General features: G+C 37.1%; 1 protein-coding gene across 7 annotated transcripts in view; it reads right to left on the minus strand.

The window, feature by feature from the left end:
• TMEM245 (transmembrane protein 245) overlaps positions 1–24,801 on the minus strand; it is a 144,020-nt gene that overhangs the window by 35,407 nt on the left and 83,812 nt on the right. For all 7 annotated transcript variants that reach the window (XR_009631749.2, XM_060781429.2, XM_060781428.2 and 4 more), the window contains 6 exons: positions 20,720–20,802; positions 17,253–17,343; positions 16,187–16,285; positions 15,656–15,787; positions 12,277–12,399; positions 11,436–11,581 (listed from right to left, as the gene is read on the minus strand). Coding sequence is in view for 6 of the 7 variants with exons in the window: in XM_060781429.2 (XP_060637412.2) it covers positions 11,436–11,581; positions 12,277–12,399; positions 15,656–15,787; positions 16,187–16,285; positions 17,253–17,343; positions 20,720–20,802 (674 nt within the window). In the remaining variant the exon portion in view is untranslated. The remainder of the gene's footprint in view (positions 1–11,435; positions 11,582–12,276; positions 12,400–15,655; positions 15,788–16,186; positions 16,286–17,252; positions 17,344–20,719; positions 20,803–24,801) is intronic.

Consider the following 24,801-nt stretch of genomic DNA (forward strand, 5'->3'; position numbering starts at 1 on the left):
CAAATGAAGAGTTTTGTTTCTCCTCCTATGAGAACTTTGATAGGCACCAAAGGGCTGTAGTAATTGGTGACTTTAACAGCCATAGCCATATATGGGGCTATGCTCAAGAGGATAAAAATGGAGAGGCTGTCCTCTCCTGGTCTGAACTGCACAAACTATCACTCATTCACGATAGTAAGCTTCCACCATCCTACAACAGCGGGAGACGGCACCGAGGATATAACCCAGACCTCTTATTTGTGAGTGACAGCATTGTACAGCAATGCACTAAATCAGTGGGATCACCAATTCCAAACACACAGCACCGACCAATAGTATGCCAACTGTTTCCAACCATAAGGCATCAGGAAGCTTGATTTAAACGAAGATTCAACTTCAGAAAGGCAGATTGGACTAAATTCTCAGACATGTTAGATGACATGATCATATCGGTCGCGCCAATCCCTGAGGAATACGAGCACTTTATTGAAATAGTGAAAACCTGCTCACAGGCCTCTATACCGAGAGGCTGCAGAACCAACTACCTCCAGGGCATTACTCCTGAAACAGCTGCCTTGTTGAAAAACTATTACAGGCTCCACAACAAAGACCCATTTAGTGAGCAAACCCTTCAGGTAGCACAGAGCATTCTGTCCTCCATCTCTGAAGCCAAGAAAGAACAGTGGATAAAGCTGATAACAGAGTTCGACATGGGCAGGAGCAGCCAGAAGACATGGAGGCTGCTAAGACGGTTGAGCAATGACCCCTCACAAACGAATACCCATGCCAACATAAAGGCAGATCAGATAACATACCAACTCTTGAAGAACGGGAAAGCCAACCTTGCCACCAAAGTAGGAAAGAAACCAATAGCCAGACAACCAGAGATTGAGAACAACAACCTTCACGAACTCTTTACATCTACTGATTTGGACATGGTCTCAATAAATGTAAAAATGGCAAAACAGCTGGCCTGGATGATCTAAGAATTTGGTCCAAAAGCAAGGTGCTGGCTGCTGATGAACAACTGCACTGCATCCTGTCAGATTCCCAAAATATGGAGGAAAGCAAGAGTCATAGCCATCTTGAAGCCATGCAAAGACCGTAATAATCCAAAAAGCTATACACCAATCTCCCTGTTGTGCCACTTTTACAAAGTTCTGGAGAGACATATTTTGCATAGAATTATGGAAAAAAAGACCCATGTCTGATTCCACAGCAAGCTGGCTTCAGGAAAGGCAAAAACTGCACATCGCAAGTGCTGAACCTGATTCACTACATAGAGGATGGCTTTGAAAGGCAACAGATCACAGGAGCTGTCTTCATAGACCTATCAGCAGCTTATGATACTGTAAACCACCGCCTCCTCCTGAGAAAAATGTATAATATCACAAAGGACTACCATCTCACCCGGCTCATAGGAAACCTGCTACAAAACAGGAGCTTTTTTGTTGAGTTCCAGGGCCAGAGAAGCAGATGGCGGAAACAGAAGAACGGCCTGCCTCAGGGGAGCGTGCTTGCTCCATCAATGTTCAACATTTACACAAATGACCAACCTCTGCCAGAAGAGACAGAGAGCTTCATCTATGCTGATGATCATGCCATTACTGCTCAAGCAGGGAGCTTTGAGATGGTAGAACAGAAGCCTCCCGAAGCTCTAGGTGCCTTTACCACCTATTACAGGGAAAACCAGCTGATCCCTAATCCATCTAAAACACAGACATGTGCCTTTCACTTTAAGAACAGACAAGCATCCTGAGCTCTGAGGATTACCTGGGAAGGAATCCCACTGGAGCATTGCAGCACACCCAAATACCTGGAAATCACTCTGGACCGTGCTCTGACCTACAAGAAGTACTGCCCGAATATCAAGCAAAAAGTGGGCGCTAGAAATAATATCATACAAAAGCTGACTGGCACAACCTGGGGATCACAGCCAGACACAGTGATGACATCTGCCCTTGCACTATGCTACTCTGCTGCTGTGTGGAACACACCTCACCACGCTAAAACAGTGGATGTCGCTCTTAATGAGACATGCTGCATTATCATGCGGTGTCTGTGCCCTACAGCACTGGAGAAATTACACTTTTTAGTTGGTATTGCACCACCTGACATCCGCCGGGAAGTAGCAGCCAATAGTGAAAGGACCAAGGCAGTAACATCTCCAGCTCATCCCGTTTGGATATCAGCCAGCACGTCAACAACTTAAATCAAGAAATAGTTTTCTAAGATCTACAGAGACACTCGTTGGAACACCCCAGCAAGCGAGAGTCCAAAAGTGGCAGGCTCAAACCCAGAACCTCAATCAATGGCTGATACCCAATGAGAGACTCCCCCCTGGGCACACAGAAAACTGGGCGACTTGGAAGGCGCTGAACAGACTGCGCTCTGGCACCACGAGGTGCAGAGCCAATCTTAAGAAATGGGGCTACAAAGTGGAATCCACGACATGCGAGTGTGGAGAAGAGCAAACTACAGACCACCTGCTGCAATGCAACCTGAGCCCTGCTACATGCACAACAGAGGACCTTCTTGCGGCAACACCAGAGGCACTCCAAGTGGCCAGATACTGGTCAAAGGACATTTAATCAACTACCAAGCTTGCAAACTTTGTGTTTTGTTTGTTTGTTTTGTTAAAAATGTAATACAACTGTCTGGTTGTTCCTGACACGATAAATAAATCAATGGTTAGAGCTGGTCTTTTCTCTCACTCAAATACATATGAAAATGATGAATTTGCTTGGGCTTCAGATGAAGGAGATAATGTTTAATGTCATAGTCAGGTACGCAAATGTTTAATGCCATAGTCAGGTACTCAAAACATTACATATATGGGATCTCATATGTCAACTTTCAGAAGTGCCAAAAAATCCAAATAGAGTAATTCATTCTTCCTGTGTTTACCAGGCTTGTACACTGCAGCCTGCACTTTTTTATAAGCAGTAAAATGTCTATCAGTTCCCCAAAGTCTGCAAAACTTTGCTGCAAGCTAGGAAAGACTGAAAACTGCAAAGAATCACAGTAAACAATTTGTCTGTGGACAAACATATGACTTTAGCCAACTTGTGGGACTGGTTACAAGTAGTTTTTTTTTTGTCGTGTCAGGAGCGACTTGAGAAACTGCAAGTCGCTTCTGGTGTCTGGTGAGAGAATTGGCCGACTGCAAGGACATTGCCCAGGGGACGCCCAGATGTATTTCAAAATAGAAATAGCTTTTCTGGAATGAGGTAAAGCAATACAAATATCTGTTTACATCTGGCTGGCTACAAAAGATTAGAATACACCGCTGTGAGTCGCCCTCGGGCTGAGAGCAGCGGTATATAAATAAAGTAAATAAAGTAAATAAAGTAAATAAATAGAATGCTGGGATGAGAATAATTCATTTCTATAAAATGTGGCTGTAGACAATGAACACTGGGCAGGTAATTTTATAGGAATACATTGGGCCCCCACACATTGACAGTATACTTGATGGAACGTATGAGTAAATCAGTAACTACCATAGCAGTTGGTTAAATTAGGTAATACAAAAGAAATTATACAATTAGGTTCTTGTGGGTTTTTTCGGGCTATAGAGCCATGTTCTATTTTATTTATTTTATTTATTTCTAGCATTTGTTAGCCGCCGCTCTCAGCCCTAGGGCGACTCGCGGCGGCGTACAGTACAAAAAGACACTTTACAAAAGAATCAACAACAATTAACATCACTAATACATACAACAACTTATACTAAAAATCCGCTCCGTCATGTTTAAGGGATCGTAGTCAATCTCGTCGTCGTAGTTCAGTCCGGTTGTCTTTACCCGTAGCATAGCACTTAATTGAAAGCCTGCTCGAAGAGCCAAGTCTTCAGGCCCTTACGAAAGGCCATGAGGGAGGGGGCCTGTCTGACATCAGATGTTCTAGAGGCATTTCTCCTGACGTTTCGCCTACATCTATGGCAAGCATCCTCAGGTCTGTTGGAAGGTCTGTTGGAAGTAAGGAAAAATGGGTTTATATATCTGTGGAATGGCTGGGATGGGGCAAGGAGCTCTTCCCTGCTGCAGTTAGGTGTGAATGTTTAGCTGATCACCTTCATTAGCATTTGAAGGCCTGCCTGAGCCTGGGAAAATCTGTTGCTGGGAGGTGTTAATCTGTGCCTGGTTTTTTCCTCTCTGTTGTTTAGCTGTTATAATTTTAGAGTTTTTTAATACTGGTAGCCAGATTTTGTTCATTTTCATGGTCTCTTCCTTTCTGTTGAAATTGTCCACATGCTTGTGGATTTCAATGGCTTCTCTGTGTAGTCTGACATGGTGGTTGTTGGTGTGGTCCAGCATTTCTGTGTTCTCAAATAATATGCTGTGTCCAGGCTGGTTCATCAGGTGCTCTGCTATGGCTGACTTCTCTGGTTGAAGTAGTCTGCAGTGCCTTTCATGTTCCTTGATGTGTGTCTGGGCGCTGCGTTTGGTGGTCCCTATGTAGACTTGTCCACAGCTGCATGGTATACTGTAGACTCCTGCAGAGGTGAGAGGATCCCTCTTGTCCTTTGCTGAACGTAGCATTTGTTGGATTTTCTTGGTGGGTTTGTAGATTGTTTGTATGTTGTGTTTCCTCATCAGCTTCCCTATGCGATCAGTGGTTCCCTTGATGTATGGCAGGAACACTTTTCCTCTGGGTGGATCAGCAGGGAAGAGCTCCTTGCCCCACCCCAGCCATTCCACAGATATATAAACCCATTTTTCCTTACTTCCAACAGACCTCACAACCTCTGAGGATGCTTGCCATAGATGCAGGCGAAACGTCAGGAGAAATGCCTCTAGAACATGGCTCTATAGCCCGAAAAAACCCACAAGAACCTAGTGATTCCAGCCATGAAAGCCTTCGACAATTATACAATTATTTTCCTTTTTGTTTTCAGCTTCCCTACATCCTAGGGTTCTACATGTATTTAAGACTGCACAGGTTTGACAAGTCATGTGAAATTCAGAAAGGGACTAGACAAGGATACCCACTCTCGCCACTTCTATTTATACTAGTTTTTGAAGTACTTTTAAGGGACATTCGAGGTGCTGAAAGGATTTCTGGAATAAAGATTAAAAGGTAAATTATAAATTACGAGCATTTGCAAATGATTTGGTGATTACTTTAGAAAGCCCATTGAATGGAATAGAAGTCTTGATGAGAAAATTGAATAATTTTGGAACTTTAGCAGGATTTATAATCAATAACCAGAAAACAAAATTTTAAGCTAAAAATATGGATACAAAATGAAAAAATGCCGGATATAACAGGTTTTAAAATAGATTAAAAATAAAGTATCTAGATGTCACTTTAACAAATAAAAAATTTGTCTACTGTTCCAAATTAACTATGGAACTTATAGATAGATATCTAAAAAAACTGATTACAGTGGAATAAGTTACAATTGTCATTATTGGCAGACCCTCTGTGATAAAAATGAAGGCACTGTTAAAGATTCTATTTTCTTCCCAAACAATAACTGTGATAGCGACATTTAAACAAAGGCAAGAGGATATATCTAAATTTATATGGCAAGGAAAGAAGCCAAGAATTACATTTAAGATGCTAAAAGACACAAAAGAATGGAGGGGACAAGGTGCATCTGATTTGAAACTTTACTTTGTTGCTTGCTGTTTAGTTTGGATAAAAGACTGGGTTTTATTAAATAATACTAGGAGGAGCATGATCTTAGATATGGTTGGCATTATTACATGGGATGGAGCCTCTGGTGGTGCAATGGGTTAAACCGCTCAGTTGTTGAACTTGCTGATCAAAAGGTCGCAGGTTTGAATCTGGGGAACGGCCTGAGTTCCCACTGTTAGCCCCAGCTTCTGCCAACCAAGCAGTCCAAAACATGCAAATGTGAGTAGATCAGTACGTACTGCTCTGGCGGAAAGGTAGCAGTGCTCCATGCAGTCATGCTGGCCATATGACCTTGGAGGCGTCTACAGACAACGTCGAATCTTTGGCATAGAAATTGAGATTAAAACCAATTCCCAGAGTCAGACACGATTGGACTTAATGTCAGGGGAAAACCTAACTCTATTATATGGGGTATGACAAAGTGAAAGTGAATGTGGACTTTAAAAATCATTATTTTAGACATGCTCTATTATGAATATGAGAGAGATATAAAGTAATCCTGAAGATGCTAATGTGGGTAGCTGTACAAGAAGCATTTTATAGAAAAGAGAAACAAGACAAGAAGAATTGGTTAACATCAAGATTTAGGAAGAAAATAAGGAGAATATAGGATTAAAACAAGAGAACAAATGATTGCAGAGGACTTTGGTTTTCAGCAGTTGTCTTATTTACAGTTATTTTACAGTTAATGGAGAGATTCAGGTAAGACAAGCACATTGGTTTTGAATTGAGTAAATTGGAATTTGAGTTGCAATTATGTGCTAATGATGAACATTTAATTGCTAAAATGTACAAGATGTTATTGAAATGGGTAATGGCACATGACCTAGCTAAATAATGCATGCTGACGTGGGCTCAAAATGTTAGGCATAATATAATGTGGAACATGGGGTTAAAATTCACATTATAATTTGAAAGATAATTTTATTAAATGATGCATTGATAGTATATGACTCCTGAAAAGCTTCCTAAGATGTCTAAAAAGGTTTCCAACACTTGCTGGAAATGTAAACAGCAAATGGGGTCATTCTATCATATATGGTGGACATGCCAATAAATATTGGATTCAAATATATTAAGTGATCCAGAAAGTTTTGAGGGAAAATATCCAGTTGAAACCTGAGACTGTTCTACTTGGTCTGACTGATACAAATGACTATGATAAATTATTGCAATGATCACAGCAGCTAAACTGCTCTATGCACAGAAATGGAAGAACTTAGCAACTCCAACAACAGAGGATTAGATGATAAAAATGATGGAGAAATTAACATGTTTACTAAAAGAAGCGACATTGGAACATTTTTTGAAAGACAGGAAACTTATTCACTTTTTTGCACAAGGAAGAGTTTTGAAGAATAATTTGTGAAGGAAGGAGTTTGTTCGATAAAGGATTTCACATTGGGAAGCCTAGAGGGTGAAGCCTATGTTGTTTTCCTTTGGCCAGGTCATCTATTGTTAATGTTTCTTTTTGTTTCCTTTCTCTTTTTTGGCATTTTTTCTGTTTTTGTTCTGTATTTCTTTTCTTAATTCACTTTTTTGACTTTTAATCTAATTTAAAACTTTTAAATAAAGTTATTTTTTAAAAAAAAAGATTGCAAAGGTTTGGGATGGGTAATTGTAGAGAAATGTTTATTATAAAGTGTTTATTATACTGTGTTTAAACTGTATTTATGTTTTACATTGGTTGCCATGGCCTAGCTGTGAGAGATAGGTTGCCATGGTGACAAGGCAGAAGAGGAGGTGGGCGGAGCTTAAGGATAAAAAGGTTTGAAAGTGACAGTTAATTTTCAGTCAGGAGGATGAGACCCTGAGAGGAGGAGCAGAGTCAGATAGGACTCTGGAAAAGTAGTTCAGTCAGGAGGATGAGACCCTGAGAGGAGGAGCAGAGTCAGATAGGACTCTGGAAAAGTAGTTCAGTCAGGAGGATGAGACCCTGAGAGGAGGAGCAGAGTCAGATAGGACTCTGGAAAAGTAGTTCAGTCAGGAGGATGAGACCCTGAGAGGAGGAGCAGAGTCAGATAGGACTCTGGAAAAGTAGTTTAGTCAGGAGGAAGAGACCCTGAGAAGAGGGCAGAGTCAGTTAGGGCTCTGTGGTGTGAAGCAGTGTAAATTCAGTTAGTTCTTAGTATTTGTGAATATTTCTTCAGCAAGGGAGCTGAAGGTGAAACCTCGTTAGATTGCTTGAGTTAAAAAGAATCTAACAGAGGGGGTTTTAGGATCGCCAGTAGTGTAAGACTGGAGATCAGTGGTTTGATCCGGTATAGGACAAACAGTGAGAATATTCACAACAAGGAACACTGAAATAATAAAGCACTTCACTGTAGAAGGAGTTTATAAGATTGTAACATCTAAAGCCTGAATGTATCTCAACCAAGCCATATTGTAACCATCAAGCATATGCCAAGCTCAACATCTCAATATTGCAACAATTACGCTTTGTTTAACAATAAACTTGTTCTCTTTGTATTTTAAACCTGCCTCCTCCATTGATTTTACGTTCGGTGCATTCCACTCTACCAAAGTTACCTCACAACGCAAATAGGGATAAACAGAGACTTTAAGACCAGCGTCTCTAAACATATTGGTGGCAGTTTAATTTAATAGCAATCTAGGAACTTTCTTACATTTTTGGTGGTCCCATTTGGTGGGATTAACGCACGACTTTACTTTTTATTGGTGGCATTGATACGTCTTTACAGTAATAATGTGGTCTATAATTGCTAAGTTCTTGACAAACTGCTGACTATAAATCCATTATGTATGTTATTCAAAGTAAGGTCTGTTTGAGCCTGGGCAAAGCATAGTATTTTTTTTGGGGAACACACATAAGAGAAATCACAAGATGTCTCAGATGTTGAAGGCCGAATATAATATTCTGTTTAAGTATTTCTATTCTATTTAAGTATTCTATTTAATTCAAAATTCTGTGTCTGGCACATATTTTGCTTTCTCATATGTACTGTAACCCAAAGTACTGTGTTTTGCACAGGTTAAAGAAGACCTCGCTTAGATTTGCCAAAGGCAAAGCCTTCAAATAAAGTTTCACAGCTGCCAATGTTGGGGAAAGGATAAAGCCATTGATGCTGACATCCTTAGGAATACAATCTGCCATTGTGTAACCCTATATTCATGTTAGGGGATACGCATATTCTGTACCTGTGAGGGGAGGTTGGCCACAGCAGGGGGAAGAGTAGCCCTTTAACTATATTTGTTGGACAACTTCCCCTTGACTTCTAATTCTTATCTGCTTCAAAATTATACAGTGTTTAAAGGAGAGTGGATAAATATAATAAAAATTGGTGAAGTATCAGGATTTAAAATAAACATGGAAAAAGCATAAGCAATAACAAAGAACATAGAAAAAAAGAACAAGACATAATAAAAGAAAAGTGGCATATTCAAATTGTATCAAAATTAAAATACTTAGTGACCATCTTAACACCTAAAATTCTGCAATTACTACAAAATAATTACATCAAAAAATGGAAGGATATTAAAAAATAATTAGAAAGATGGAGAAACTCAAACCTGTCACTATTCGGTAGAATTGCAAGTGTGAAAATGTAGATATTACCAAAAATGATCTTCTTATTTCAGAACTTGCCCATCATAAGAAATCAAAAGCTACTGAAAGACTAGAATAGGGATAGTATGAATTTATTTGGGAAAAGAAAAAACCAAGAATTCATTTCAAAAATATGATAGAATGAAAAGAAAGAGGAGGTCTAGCAACACTGGACTTAAGGTTGTACTTTGAAGCAAGTGCTCTACTATGGATTAGAGACTGGGCAAAATTGGAAAAAATAAAGATAATAAATTTGGAAAGTGTGGAGTTAAGAGCGAGATCATAGAATCATAGAGTTCGAAAAGACTTCATGGGCCATCCAGTCCAACTCCCTGGCACGAATATATTTGGTATGAGGGGGCAAAAATGGAAAAAAATGGTACCCACTTTGTAAGACCAGCCATCATTAAAATATGGGAAAAATATAAAAAGAAACTATATGGGAAAACACCTCTACGGCTATCTCCGTTGGAAGCAGGGCAAAGAAGGGTGCTTGGTTGGAATGATTAGCCTAATTATAAAGAGATATTGAAGAAGGATTGAGGAGAGTTGATAATAAAATCATAACAAGAATTGTATACAATTAATCAAAGGATTGCATAGTACCAGTATTGGCAAATAAAGGAACGATATAAAAAGATAAGGAAATAGGATTTGCCAAGGTAAACTATTTTTGGGATAAGATAATGGAATCGGAGAGAAAAACAGTAACAAAAATTTATAAGAGACTATTAAAATGGTCAATAGAATTGAGGGAAGAGAAGGAATATATGAAAAGGTGGAAAGAAAACATAGGAAGATCCATTAGGAAAGATGAGTGGGAGGAAATATGGAAGAATACATTAAGATACCCCTATGCATCTGACCTAAAGGAGAGCTGGGTAAAGATGGCATATAGGTGGTATATGACCTCAAAGAAAACTCGGGAAATGTTATAAAAATGTGAATATAGCTTGCTGGAAATGTAAAGAAAAAGAAGGTTCCTATTTCTACATGTGGTGGACGTGTAATAGAGCAAAAAGTTATTGGAGAAGAATACAGAATGAGATCCAGAATTTTTTAGAGATAAAGATTCCGTGGAGACCAGAAACATTTATGTTAGGAATACACAAGATGAAAATAGAAAAAAAAAACCCACACAGATAAATTGCTATTTTTGATTACTACAGCAGCGAGGATATGCTACGCAAAAATCTGGAAAAAAGATTACCGGAAGAAGATGAGTGGATGACAAGGATATTAGAGATCAGAAATATGGATAGACTTACTTTTCTCATGTCTAAGAATAAGGGGATGAAAATGGAGGAAACAGATTGGAGACAAGTAACTGAATAGTTCAAGCAAAGAAATAAGAAGATTTTGATCTGATAGAAAAGAAAACGGTCATATGAAAATGAAAAATTGAAGAAGGGAGGAAGAAGTATGATAAAAAGAAGAACATCAAAGGAGAAAGACCTCAGGAAGATACCCAGAAGTCAAGATTGTTCAATTCGATATCTAATTTTCACAACTATTTTACTTCTTTATTTATCTATTTCTATTTTCCTGTTTTTCTTTCCTTTCTCTCTCCTCCTCCTCCTCCTCATTCCTCCTCTCTTCTCTCTTTGTCTCAACTTCTATTTTTTTCTTTTTTTCTTTTATATATATTTTTAGTTTTAATTATAAATTCCAATAAGATTATTAAAAAAATAAAGAAATCTCCTGTGGAGTGATTAAAGATTGAAGGCTTCTAAAATACTGACATACAGTATGTTTTAAAAAGAGAGGACTCTAAGATGCACCCCCAGAGATTTCAAGCATGTATTCTCTTTCACTATTAAAATGACTCTTCTGAATTCTCTCATCTTAAATCTTATCTGCAGCTTTTCAAAGAGCTGCAGACCCACAGCCTCAATTCAAAGTTCGTATCTTTGAAACATACAGCTCACAAATGCACACGACCAAATATGAGAAGAGAAAACATCTTGGCATTAGAAGGGTTCAAAAATAGGTCCCTCTGAAAATGAAGCAATCTAATCCCATGACTCTTTACAATTTGTTCCTTGCACTTCCACAGTGCAGACTTCTACACATCTGTGCCATTGCCCAGGAGATAGAGAATTCTCAAATCTAAAATCATTGTTTAACACTTTTGGTATCAGCATAAATGAAGACAAATCATTCAGTATTGTCACACGCATACGCTGCCCAATTCTCATCATGAAACCAGGTTTCCACAACTAGAAGGAAAGAAATTGAGTACCTTATGGCCTCCTCCACAGACTGGCCGACTATATTTGAGGAAGAGCCAGGCTGCGATAGAGGTGTCAAGTTGAGGACCCACTTCACTGGCTTGTAGTATTCATCACTAGAACTTAAAAGGTAAAATAACGTGGTCAAAAAAATCACCTGAAAGACAGGAGAGAAAATATCACATTATATTTTAAATTCCATTTTAAACATTATATTTTAACATCCAAATGTTGCATTTTAAGATTAATGGGAAGGGTGATTAAACTGGAAATAATGTAATCAGGCCCGTAGCCAGGATTTCGTTTCGGGGGGGGGGGGTAAATTTTTTTCAGGGGGGGTTTCGGGGGGGGGGGGGGCTGAGTCTGAGTGAAAGAGGGTCTAGCCTAGCAAACCTTTTGTATCGTTACCCCAATACCCCCATGCATATGGGATATATTGAGTATGGTGATCAGATCATGATATGAATAAACATAACAGTTTAAATAATGCACCAGTAAGGCCTTTTCGCGAACCACCATGAGAATTTCGGGGGGGGGGGGGGGCTGAAGCCCCTCAAGCCCCCACCTTCCCCCGGCTACATGCCTGAATGTAATTAATGTCCACATGGATCTAGTATGTGCATCATCTTCAGATTGTGCAGCAAGTGTATAAGTGATCTAACTATGAAGAAGCAACAACTAAGAAATCTCAGAAGAAGAAGCCCTGAAGAGAAATGTTTGTTTGTAGCCCCATCATTTACAGTTCGTGCACCTTTTAAAATTAGAATGGAACTGAAACTGCCAGAATTGAGTTGTCACATCCTTGTTAGAAAGATGCATAAAATGCATAAAATGATAGGAAAGGAAGCTCACCAGAGAGAGTACAAAATTGAGGAGAGCGGTGCCACTGTAGAAGAGAACAGTTACTAAGGTTGTAACCGTGCTGAAGAGGAGGTTTACATTGTGACTCATCAATATCCAGAGAGATTCTAAAATCTGGAAAACAAATTGTCTGAATCACTATCTTGGCAAAATAGTGAATACTTTTGATGCACAGTGTGTTGAAAGTGATACAATTCCTACACAGGAGATCCTTATTCCTTCCAATTAGTACAAGCAACAGCAGGTGTCAAGACCCAGAAGCCTCAAGAATGCCAAACACAGTATAAAAGCCCGCTTAACTCCCCTGCTTTCCTCTCCTTCCCCCATTTCACAATCTGAGAAACCCTCGAAGGACTCTGAATCAGTTGGAGCCATGAATATGTCTCTAATCCGCTTTCACTGCTGCTCCTCCTCCAACACATGCGCAGCCCTCTTCCTTCTACCAGTAGTAGTAACATCACTATCATGCTGTACTACAACACCAGGCTTATGAAGCCTCATTATTTTCTCCATATTAAATATGCTCCAAATCAATACACAAATAAAGAAATAAAATATTCTGAATTTATTTATTTGAAGCATTTACCTATCAACTCACAAGCCCACTAGGGGTAATGTACAACAGGTGAAACATTTGAATAATATAAGTATATATAAACATTTCAAAGTAGAGTAAAACATCATCTTTTGAAGTAGCATAAAATTCATAAAGTCAGCCACCTCTGGTTTTAAGGACTTCATAATTCACTCTTTGTTGCCAGCTGGAAGCATGAAGGGGGGTGCAACCAGTCTTAAGAGGGATTGTACGGTCACTGTGCTATTATAAAGCCCTGGCACATATTCCAGCTCATCTAGTCTTGTGGAGTATGGGGATATACAAAAGGGCTTATGTTGAGGATCTCAAATTCAAGGCAGATTCCTATGGAAAAGGTAGTATTTCAGATGACTTAGCCCCAAGCCATCTAGGGCCAGAATGGTGTAGCGGTTTGAGCAGTGGACTATGACTCTCAAGACTAGAGTTCAGATTCCTAGAAAATATTCCCAGAAAAATTATATGATAGGTACACCTTAGCATCACTGTAAGGTGGAAATAACGTGAAGGCACACAACAATCCAGACTTGGAAACCTAATATCTTGAATTAAGCTGAATATGCTGCGACAACCGAACTGAGAAGCTCTACAGTTCCAAAGGCTAACTCATATATATTATAATGTTATAAAGTGGATGAGGGCTGCGGCTTAAAAAGCTTTCAGTGGTGTTTAATGATTTCAAATGTAACAAAAATATATTAAAGGAGCTATGTATGGCAACCATTAATTGGCAGCTACAAAAAAAATCTAAAGGATGCAGTTAATTAAATTCTGTTCTGTAATAAGATACAACTTTTTGATAATGAAAATGCCATTTTATAGTGATAAAAAGCAAAATATTGATTTTTTTTTAAAAGCCAAGTTGTAAATTATATTTAGCTCACACAATTATTTAGCTCACACAAACCTAAAAATTAATCTGTCAAAGAAGGGGTGGGTGGGAGACTATGACCATGAGATCATGAGCTCCACATGTAATGCTTCCAGTAACATTTCCAGAAAAGAGTTGCAATGTATAATTTGGAAGTTCTTTGGGGATTCACAAAGTGCAGCATCCAGATGTTGCTGGACTGCAACTTCCATCAGCCTTGGACCAAACAGCCAGTGATGAAGAATGTGAAAATTTCTGTTTAATAACATCTGGAGGGCCCACCGCACCTTAGTGTTTAAGTATAACTAGGTATAACTAAATGTCATGAGAAATTAGGTATGGCCAAATTCATGCTAATTCATTAACGCTCAGCAGACTAGAGGCATTTTTGTAGCAGTTCAAGTGGTAAATGCAATACATCAGTACACTGCAGAAAGATAAACAAACCCAAAAACAGACTTTCAAATACACAAGTGTCAAGGAATTAACAAAGAGATTTAGTATTTTACGGAATACACATTTCAGTGTGTACAGACTGGGAAATGTTAGAACCCCATGTCACCAGAAATAAATATCAGATTAATTATGTATTATCTGTTGTCCTAACATATTTAATCCTACCCTAGGGATAATTATGGGGAAAGAGCTATTTTTTCAATATATATATATATATATATATATATATATATATATATATATATATATATATTGTGTGTGTGTGTGTGTGTGTGTATAGTGTGTGTGTGTGTGTATATATATGCACATATACATATATATTGCAGAAAGTGCAAAATATATATATTGCAAAAAGTGAAATAAACTTTGGCAGAGGATACAGCCAAATTTCCAGTGTTAGGGACAAGAGGAACTCGTTAGTCCTGGCACAGAATGGGACAGAGTTTAGGGAACACAGTGCAATGAAGAACTGAGAAGCCACATGGAAAGGGGACTTAAAAGACAAGGAAAGGAATGGAACAATGTCAGTAGATGCAGTGAGTTGAACAGTAGAAACCACACAGAAAAACAGCTGAGGACAAAACAGGTATTTGAAGAAAAGCAGAGCAAAAGAGGCAAACATCTGGTAGAAAGAAGGGTTCAGAACAAAATAAAACCTGAGAGAGGAGAAAATGTGCCAAAGAGCAGAGGGACACCTTTTTCCAGCCTGGTGTCCTCCTGTTGCATAGAGGGATAAGGAAAGATGGAGATCAACAGACAAAAATGATTAACAATATCCTAATTTGAAAATAAAATAAAATAAAAAGCAAAGTCTATGGAGACAGTTCTCACTTTCACCTTGCTACATGGCTTGGAACACAGATTTAATTATTCATTCATGTTACTGGAAGCATTCATGACTTTGTCACCATAAATACTTAAAATAATTTAATTACATTAGCACTGAAGAATTAGTTTCTTAAAACCACAGAGTCTAACATTCTGAAGGACATGGCAGTTTGAATAACTAGCATACTTCTCCTTTACATGACTTCTTTCTCTTACCACTTTTCTTGTTTTCCCTTTTCTTGTTTCTACTATCCAAAAGGCAGCCAGCAGCTTAAAACAACAAGCTAACCACAGAACTAGGTGATACATTCCATTCAATCCTGATACTTCTTCTCTTGAGGCTTCCTGCCTCACTATCCCTGTTATAGATACAAGCTTCAATGCACCAAAAAATTCTAACAACCTAAAATAACTAATTTATTCAAAAGTAGTAACAAGTACAGCATTCATCTGGCAATCTATGGAGTTTAGACACATTGGGGGCGCTATCCAATGAATTAATAGTAATTGTTTTTTTAAAAAAACAATTCAAGCTCTACAGATACATATGAAGGAAAGAAATCATGCATTTTTTTTGCTGCAAACAGGTTTCTTTAACTGATTTTGTGACGAGAAAGACATACCGAAAGAAATGTTTCTATATTCTCATGGATAAAGGAAGCAACATCTTGCCAATCAAGCATTTCACCTGGCCAGCTGTTCTGACGCTGTAAATTGTGCTTATGTCCTTTGTGTCTCCCTGTGTGAGATACATTCTGGAAAATAAATGATAAACATTTGCTTGCTGCTCACAGAACATTCTGGGGACTGGAATATAAAAAAGTATGCATAGAAACATGGGACACATTATCATTTCATGCAAATGAATCCAGAGTGAAATGGAAAATTAACCCATAGCATATTTATCTCCTTCTTGTTTCTATTCATATAAGTAATTGTTTCTATTCATACAAAGTAATTAGAGAAAGAAAGCAATCTGACTATATTTGAACATGAGAATTTCCTAACCCCATGTCAATATTGTCAATATTATTATTAACACTTTTTTGTGTCAGGAGCAACTTGAGAAACTGCAAGTATCTCAAATATTTTCAAATTATTAGCAATAATTTTAATAGAATTAAATGGACTACAAGTACGCTTTAGATACTTACTTTCACAAACCATGTGTGATATAGTCTGTCCCACAGCTCCAGCACTTGCTTTTCAATCACAGCAGTGTTGTTCGCCTTTTCTCCTAATATTTTATGCAGCTACAAAACAAAATGCAGATTTACACCAAAACAGTTGAGAGGAAACAAGTAAAAGTGAACACAATTGCAAATTATCAGCATTTTATCCTTAGGTCCTATCATGTTCCTTTGGGGCCTAACACCTTTGCTATGCATAAATACACTAGGTTCTTGTGGGTTTTTTCGGGCTATAGAGCCATGTTCTAGAGGCATTTCTCCTGACGTTTCGCCTGCATCTATGGCAAGCATCCTCAGAGGTAGTGAGGATGCTTGCCATAGATGCAGGCGAAACGTCAGGAGAAATGCCTCTAGAACATGGCTCTATAGCCCGAAAAAACCCACAAGAACCTAGTGATTCCAGCCATGAAAGCCTTCGACAATACATAAATACACTGCCATGTATTTTACACTATATCTATATTACAATGTACTAGAATTGTATATTAACTATTAGGTCATATGTTCATAATACACTATGCTGTGATCATCTTTTAGCTAAAACATGAATTATTGCTTCATATATATACAAGGGATAATGGGTAGCATTTGCTGTTGCTTTGTAGAAAATGATTCCTTGGTAGGTAGAAGGCTGGTATGCCAAACTATGTTAGTTAGGAATCTTGTTTAACCTATCTTGTTTAGGCTGAGTTATGGGAGCAAAGGACACATCTATACTGACCACTTAGGTTGGTCTGGAACCAGTTTGGGAGGAACTTGTTTTATTATTCTGACAGGTCTGGAACTGATTTGAGGCCAGGTGGGTGACTGCATTAACCACTGAACCTGGTCTCAAATTGCTCTGCAGCTCCTCCCCCCCACCCCATTTCTGAGAGATATGCACACCAACGATCTGGAGGTACAGAAAGTGAAAAAAAAGAGAAAGAAAGTGACAGTTAGGAGTGGAAGGAATCAATTACTCTTTCTTGTATTTTTGGCAAGATAAAAGGACAACAGCGCAATTACCAAAATAGTCTTATTCAAATATTACCTTATGTGTTATCCATTCTCGACCATATTGATACACATTACTGGCAGCAGAATTCAGAGCCTTTTGAATAACTTCAGCTTCAGGAAGCCAGCTAATTTGGCAAAATAAATGTTTTTTAAAATCCCGTTACATATCAAATACTTTGCTCTGCTTTAAATAAATGAGATACAGAAAAGCAGTTGAGAATATCCAGTGAAACTTCTGTACACTCTCTGAACAGGAAATCCCTATTTCGTGTTGACAGTCTAACTTTCAGAAATCTCTTGAGGTCCAAATATGTCATTATAATTTGGCGCTGTGACATTCCATCACAGAGATAAAACCCAAAGCTCTCTTAGAAATTACTTTGTGAATATTACTTTGTAACAGTATTATTAATATAATAATACAAACACAAACTTTTTAAAAGAAGGTCAGATTATCATAGATAGATATGTGGTCTATAATGAATGTACAGTACTACTACTGAAAGTATGACCTCTCCTTCTTTGTTCAGCAGTTTAATATTTTATAATTTTGATTCTATTCTCCAAATTGAATGCAAGCCACGCTTTTCTAATAATGTCAGACAATGATAAGTAGAGGCCAAGCAGCATAAGTTTACTGCAGTGGTCCATCAGCTTTTTTGACCACAGATTCTATTAAGTATTAGATTAAAGCCATTGTCCCCTTTCTCAGAAAAATATACAAACACAAATTTCAAAGTAACAGGGAAGTATGACATAATAATAGGAATAATAAGTACAATGGTTGCTATTGTTTTCTCAACAGTCCTATAAAAACATTGTCATTATTTTACACAGAAGTGGCTGCCAAGTTGTTTTGTTCTCAATCCATAGCAACCTGTAATTTTGAGAACCAAACAAATTTACAAATCAGAGGTTGGAAAAGCTGTCTTTTTTGGACTACATTTCAAAGATACCAGAGAACTTATTCCTGTTGTTTTACCAAAGACAGCTTTGTCTGAAATTAGGTTTCTGACTTAGTTCCTTTTTAACAAGTTAAACCCAAAATGTGGATTATGATTCTGAGTTGTTAGGGGAAAGAGCCCAGAGCAGACATAAGGTAAACATACCACAGTGGTTGGTTTGGACAGTAGTTGGTTTGGACAAACCTGGTTTATTTTGACACTCCTGTTAGAAGGAAGAGCCAAGCAAGAGCACTGAGAAGTATGTAGTAGCATATTGCATTCACAATAAGCCAAATTCTCAGCAGTTCTAGTTTACAACAATATGTGAACAGAGTTTCTATTGCTTTCCTTCATTATAACAAGTTAGGAAAAACAATGACTGACAAAATGATGGTTGAGGCCATAGGCAGGCCTGTTTGATATGTCTACATTAGAAACATGTTGAGGCACTACGGTAGACTCTCAAGTTAACTGGAACTCAAGGAACTAGCAAAAAAGAAGAAAAAATACTTTAAATAAAAATGAAAACACACATATAATACAATTAAACAGTGTTATGTTAAATATGTCTTTATTTGTCTAAAGTTGCTTTTAATTATGGTATTTCAATATTAATATCAAGTTAATACAGAGTTTAAGCCTATTTTCATTAGTAACTCTCAAGTAACCAGAAACTACATTTATCCAACTTCGACTAATTCTCATGGTTGCTGGTTTACTAGGAGTCTATTGTAGTTGCAAAAATAGTTGCATTTCTCAAATGCTGCATAAGTGCAGGTCCTAATGCAATAGGTCATTGACTAATCAATCCTTGTGCAATGAAAGAGCTGGAGGCTATGGAGGAGCTGAAGATGTCTACTGCACAAAAGTGTGGGATGCCGTGTAACAGTGTTTGTGCATATTTACAGTGCAGAAAATGTATAGGAACTTGGCTTTGAAGCCAGCGCTCCATATATTAGCACTGCTCAAATAAAAGCTAAATATTGATATATCTCTTTTCCAATACTCACAACTTTGTCCAAACCAAAGACTTACTGCTTCAGGGCCAATTATTCCCTCAAATCACATTCACTGTCAATCATTTCTGCAGACCCTGCCTTCAAGATTAAGATCATGTGCTATGCGGTTTGGCCTTGAGAGGAATTTTTAAAAAAAATTCTACCAATATAGGGTTGCTGTGAGTTTTCTAGGCTGTATGGCAGGCATCCTCAGATGTTGTGAGGTCTGTTGGAAACTACGCAAGTGAGGTTTATATATCTGTGGAATGCTCAGGGTGGGAGAAAGAACTCTTGTCTGCTTGAGGCAAGTGAGAATGCTGCAATTGGCCACCTTGATTAGCACTGAATGGTCTTGCAGCTTCAAAAACTGGTTGATTCCTGCCTGGGGGATCATTTGTTGAGAGGAGTTAGCTGGCCCTGATTGTTTCATGCCAGGAATTCCCCTGTTGAGTGTTCATCTTTATTTACAGGCCTGATTCTAGAATTTTTCAATACTGGTAGCCAGATTTTGTTTATTTTGTTTTTGTGTAGATAGATTATAAATTGTGTTTCTTCATCTGCTTCCCTATGCGGTCAGTGGTTCTCTTGATGTATGGTAAGAACACTTTTCCTCTGGGTGCATCTTTGGCTTTACTCTTGTGACTTGTTCTTGGTCTTGCAGCTCTTTTGATGTCTGTGGTAGAGTATCTATTGGCCTGTAGAGTCCAGTTTAGGTGGTTCAGGTGGTTCAGAATCTGCAAATGCCATCTCCTCCAAAGTGAATTGAACCACTTAAACTGAACTCTACAGGCCAATGGATAGTCCACCACAGACATCAGAAGAGCTGAAAGGCCAAGAACAAGCCACGAGACTACAAACTATCTACAGGCCCCTTAAGAAAATCCAACAAATGCTACATTTAGCAAAGGACAAGAGGGATCCCCTCACCTCTGCAGAAGTCTACTGTATACCATGCAGCTGTGGACAGGTCTACATAGGGACCACCAAACACAGCGCCCAAACACAAATCAAGGAACCCGTAAGGCACTGCAGACTAATTCAACCTGAGAAGTCTGCCATAGCAGAGCACCTGATGAACCAACCTGGACATAGCATATTATTTGAGAACAAAAATGCTGGACCACTCTAACAACCACCATGTCAGACTACATAGAGAAGCCACTGAAATCCACAAGCATGTGGACAATTTCAACAGAAAGGTGAAACCATGAAAATAAACAAAATCTGGCTACCAGTATTGAAAAATTCTAAAATCAGGCCTGTAAATAAAGAGGAACACTTAAACAACAGGGGAATTCCTGGCATGAAACAATCAGGGCCAGCTAACCCCTCTCAACAAAGGATTCCATCTGATCTTGGAAACTTGGCTAGTACTTGGGTGGGAGACCAGCAATGAATACTAGGTACTGTAGGCTTCATTTCAGAGGAAGGAACAAGCAAAACCACTTGTGAGCATTCCTTGGCTAAGAAACCCTATAAAATTAAAAGGGTCACCAAAAATTGACAGGTGACTTGAAGACACTTGCATTAAGATCCACACACAAATAATTTCATATTACCTGGCCCATTCCGGATGATTGGCTACTGTTTCATTTATCAAGCTGCTTGTTACTTCAATTATATGTACACTTTCTTGGTGGACCTAAATTCAATGCAGAGAAGACAAATATTCAATTTAAACTAATTCAAAGTTGAACACAACATATCCCAAATATATAGTAATGCAAGAAATGAGAAAAGACTGGAATAATAAATAATATTATTTACTTTATTTATCTTTATATATAATATCTATCTATCTATTTATCTTTTTTATATAATTTTTATTGATTTATCACATTTATTACATACTATTGCATTTTGTACATCAGCCTCTTTAACATGTTGTTTTATTATTTTGCTTTGACATCCCCCCCCCCTTTTCTCTTTTTTTCCTTTTTTATCACCACAGTGCTCCCCTCCACCCGTCTCAAGCCACAATTCTTACATTTCATCTGTCCAAAATTTCATTTCTTCTTGTGACGGTAATTTTCCTTCCTTATTTTTTAATCCATTTACCACAAATCTTCCCCATACAGCATCAAATTCACTTTGTTTCCATATACCTTTTTAAACCTTTAATATACATGTCAATTTATCATTTATTGCTATTTTCCATGCTTCCTTATACCACTCCTCTATTTGTATATTCATTTCTTTTTTCCAATTCCTTGCTATGAGCAGTCTTGCTATAGTTAGTAAGTTTGTTATCGCTTCTTTATCCTCCTTTTTCAATTGCTTATTGTTATATAATGATAGTAAGGCTATACTAGGACTTTTATCTATTTTCAAATTCATTATAGCTTCTATTTCTCTAAATACTTTCTCCCAAAAATTATTTACATATTTACATTGCCACCACATGTGTATATATGTTCCTAGTTCTTGACACCCTCTCCAACAATTTATTGAGTTATTTTTATTCATATATGATATTCTTACTGGTGTCAAGTACCACTTCCATATTAACTTGTAATAATTTTCTTTAACTCTTATCGATAAGTTTTTAAAATGTCTTTGTCCCCATAACTGTTGCCACTCTGTTTCACTTATTTTCATCCCTAAATCCTCTTCCCAAATCTCCTTAAAGGTACACTTTTTAATTTTTTCATCCTTCATTTCAATTAATATCTTATAAATTTTACTACTTATACCTCTCAGGTTTTCATGTTCTTCTACAGCCCTTCCCTTCTGTATTATTTGTTCGAATTGATTGGGTTGGCTTCCATTTCTATTGTTTTTTTCCCAGTTTATTAACCATTGTTCTAATTGTATACAATGAAACCATGACAATTTTATTTCTTTAAACTCTTCCAACATCATTTCCCTCTTCATTTCCACCTTCATCCAATCCCCTATCCTATCTAAATTTATTTCCCTTACCTTTTTATCCATTACTTTTTTTAATTTTTTGGGAACTTCTTTTCTATCACTATTGGGGTTATAATTGATCCCTCCTTTATTAACCTCCTCTTATATTTATTCCATACTTCCAGTATGTTACGCAGCATTGGGTTTCTAATTTCCCTCATTTCTTTTCTAGTAAACTGTTTAAAAATATATTCCAAATTTCATCTTCCACTTTTCCTGAATCATTACTAAGCCAATCTATTCCCTCTTTTTTAACAATTCCTTCTATAACCAAACTTAATCTACTTGCTTCATAATATTTTTTTATATTAGGTAGCGCTAGTCCACCCTCCTTTTGCGATCTGTACCATAACTGTTTATTTAGTCTATTTCTTTTACTTCCATTACAGTACTTATTAATCATTTGTTGCCATCTAGTTAGTTCTTCTTCTGTGATTTGAAGTGGTAGCATCCTAAATATAAAATTTATTTTTGGAAGTATTTTCATTTTTACTAATGCTATTCTTCCAAACCAGGATAAGCGCATACCTTCGTACTCTATTTACTTTTTCTGAACTTCTTTCCTTAATGTTACTACATTTACTTCCTCTATCTCTTTTAAATCCTTAGTTATTATTACTCCCAAGTATTTTAATTTGTTCTTAATTCTTATTCCCATTTTACTCTGTTCTATAAAATCTTTTTCTTCTTCTCTTGTATAATTAAGTAGCATCATTTCTGACTTATTCCAATTAACTTGTAAACCCGTTGCTTTCCCAAATATCTCCAAATGTTCTTTTATTCTATCCATTTTCTCCACTATATTTTCTATAAATAACAATGTATCGTCAGCGAATAAGCTCACCTTCTGCTTCTCCTTTTTTCCTAACCCTTCTAAATTTCTATCGTCCCTTATGTTATTAGCAAACAGTTCTATCACCATAGCAAATAATATCAGAGATAAAGGGCACCCTTGTCTAGTTCCTCTAGTCACTTTTATTTCGTTTGTCACTCCGCCATTTATAGATACCACTGCCGAGTTCCTTGAATAAAATTGTTTTAGTACTCCTTTTATTCTATTTCCCATTCCAAATTTATTCAATGTTTCCCTTAATGTCTCCCATTCCACACAATCGAACGCTTTAAAAATATCTAATGATAATATCCCTGCTTTTTCCTTCCCCTCTTTAACCCAATGAATTTTATTTAATACTCGCCCTATCAAATTTGACATTTGTCTTCCTTTTACAAACCCGCACTGATCTTCTTTTATGTACTTATACATGCATTTATTCATTCTATTGGCTATTATCGCGGACAATATCTTTGCATCCTGGTTAATTAATGATATGGGCCTATATGACCCTGGGTCTGTTAAGCCTTTATCAGGTTTAGGTATTAATATTATTAATGATCTTCTCCATGATTCGGGTATCTTATCTCCCTTCATTATTCCATTATATAATTCTAATAATTTTGAGGTTAAAACTTCTCTAAAGCTTTTATAATATTCTGTCCCTAGACCATCCAGGCCTGGAGCTTTCCCTACTTTTAATTTCTTAATAACTTCCTCTATTTCTTTTTTCTTAATAGGTTGTTCCAGTAACTCTTTATCTTTCTCCTCCAGCTTACTCTCCCAATTTTCCTCCACATATTTCCTAATTGCCTCTATGGGGCTTGCTTTGGTTTGATATAGTTCTTTATAAAATTCTTCAAATACTTTCAATTTTTCTTTCATAGTTCTACATAATTTACCTGTTTTATCTTTTATCGTATTTATCATTCCTTCCATTTTCTTTTTCTGTGTTGATTTGGCTAGCATCTTTGAATTCCTATCACTAAACTCAAAATATTCCCTCCTTAAATAAATTAAATTTTCTTGTACTTCATCTATTTCCATTTTATCCAATTCCTCTTTTTTTGCTCTTCGTGTATCTCTCTTTATTACATATGCTTTTTCAATCTCTTCTATTTCTCTTTCTAAGTTCCTTTTTCTTTCTTCTTGCCTTCTTTTTAAGTTAATTGTCTCTTTTATACATAACCCTCTGGTCATGTATTTCATAGTGTCCCATAGAACTCCTTTTGTCACTCCCTTTTCGTTAAAGCCCCATATTTTTTGCCATTCTGCTTGCACTTTATCTACTATCTCTTTATGATTTAGTATTCTTGTATTTAACCTCCACCTTTTCATTTTATCATAATCACATTTCATGATCCGAAATCTTAATCATACCTATATCAGCATTTAGCACTTTACTTGACATTTTTTGGAGACAAAAATATAATCAATTCTTGTATACACCTTATGTACCGATGAATAATATGTATATCTACTTTCATTCCCTTTTACCAATCTCCACACATCCTTTAATTGCCATTTATTCATTACTCTACTTAATTCCGTTGTTTCAATATTTCTAGCTTTTGATGCTATCGTAGTTTTATCCTTCTTTAAATCCATATAGCAATTACAATCTCCTCCAAATATTACATTTTGTTGATGGTAATTCTCTATTTGCTCTAACACTTTTTCATAAAATTCTTGCTGTTTTACATTTGGTGTGTATACATTTACTAATACATATTTTTCCTCCCTTATTTCCCCATATATTATTATATATATTCCCTCTTCATCTTTCAATACCTTGTTTATGACAAAATTACATTTCTTTGCTATTATTATTGCTACTCCTCTTGACTTTGATGACCCAAAAGATGTTTCATAGTTCCTTATCCAGCTCGACTTTAGCTC

Source organism: Anolis sagrei, chromosome 6 (genome assembly GCF_037176765.1).
Source record: "Anolis sagrei isolate rAnoSag1 chromosome 6, rAnoSag1.mat, whole genome shotgun sequence".
NCBI classification, from domain to species: Eukaryota; Metazoa; Chordata; class Lepidosauria; order Squamata; family Dactyloidae; genus Anolis; species Anolis sagrei.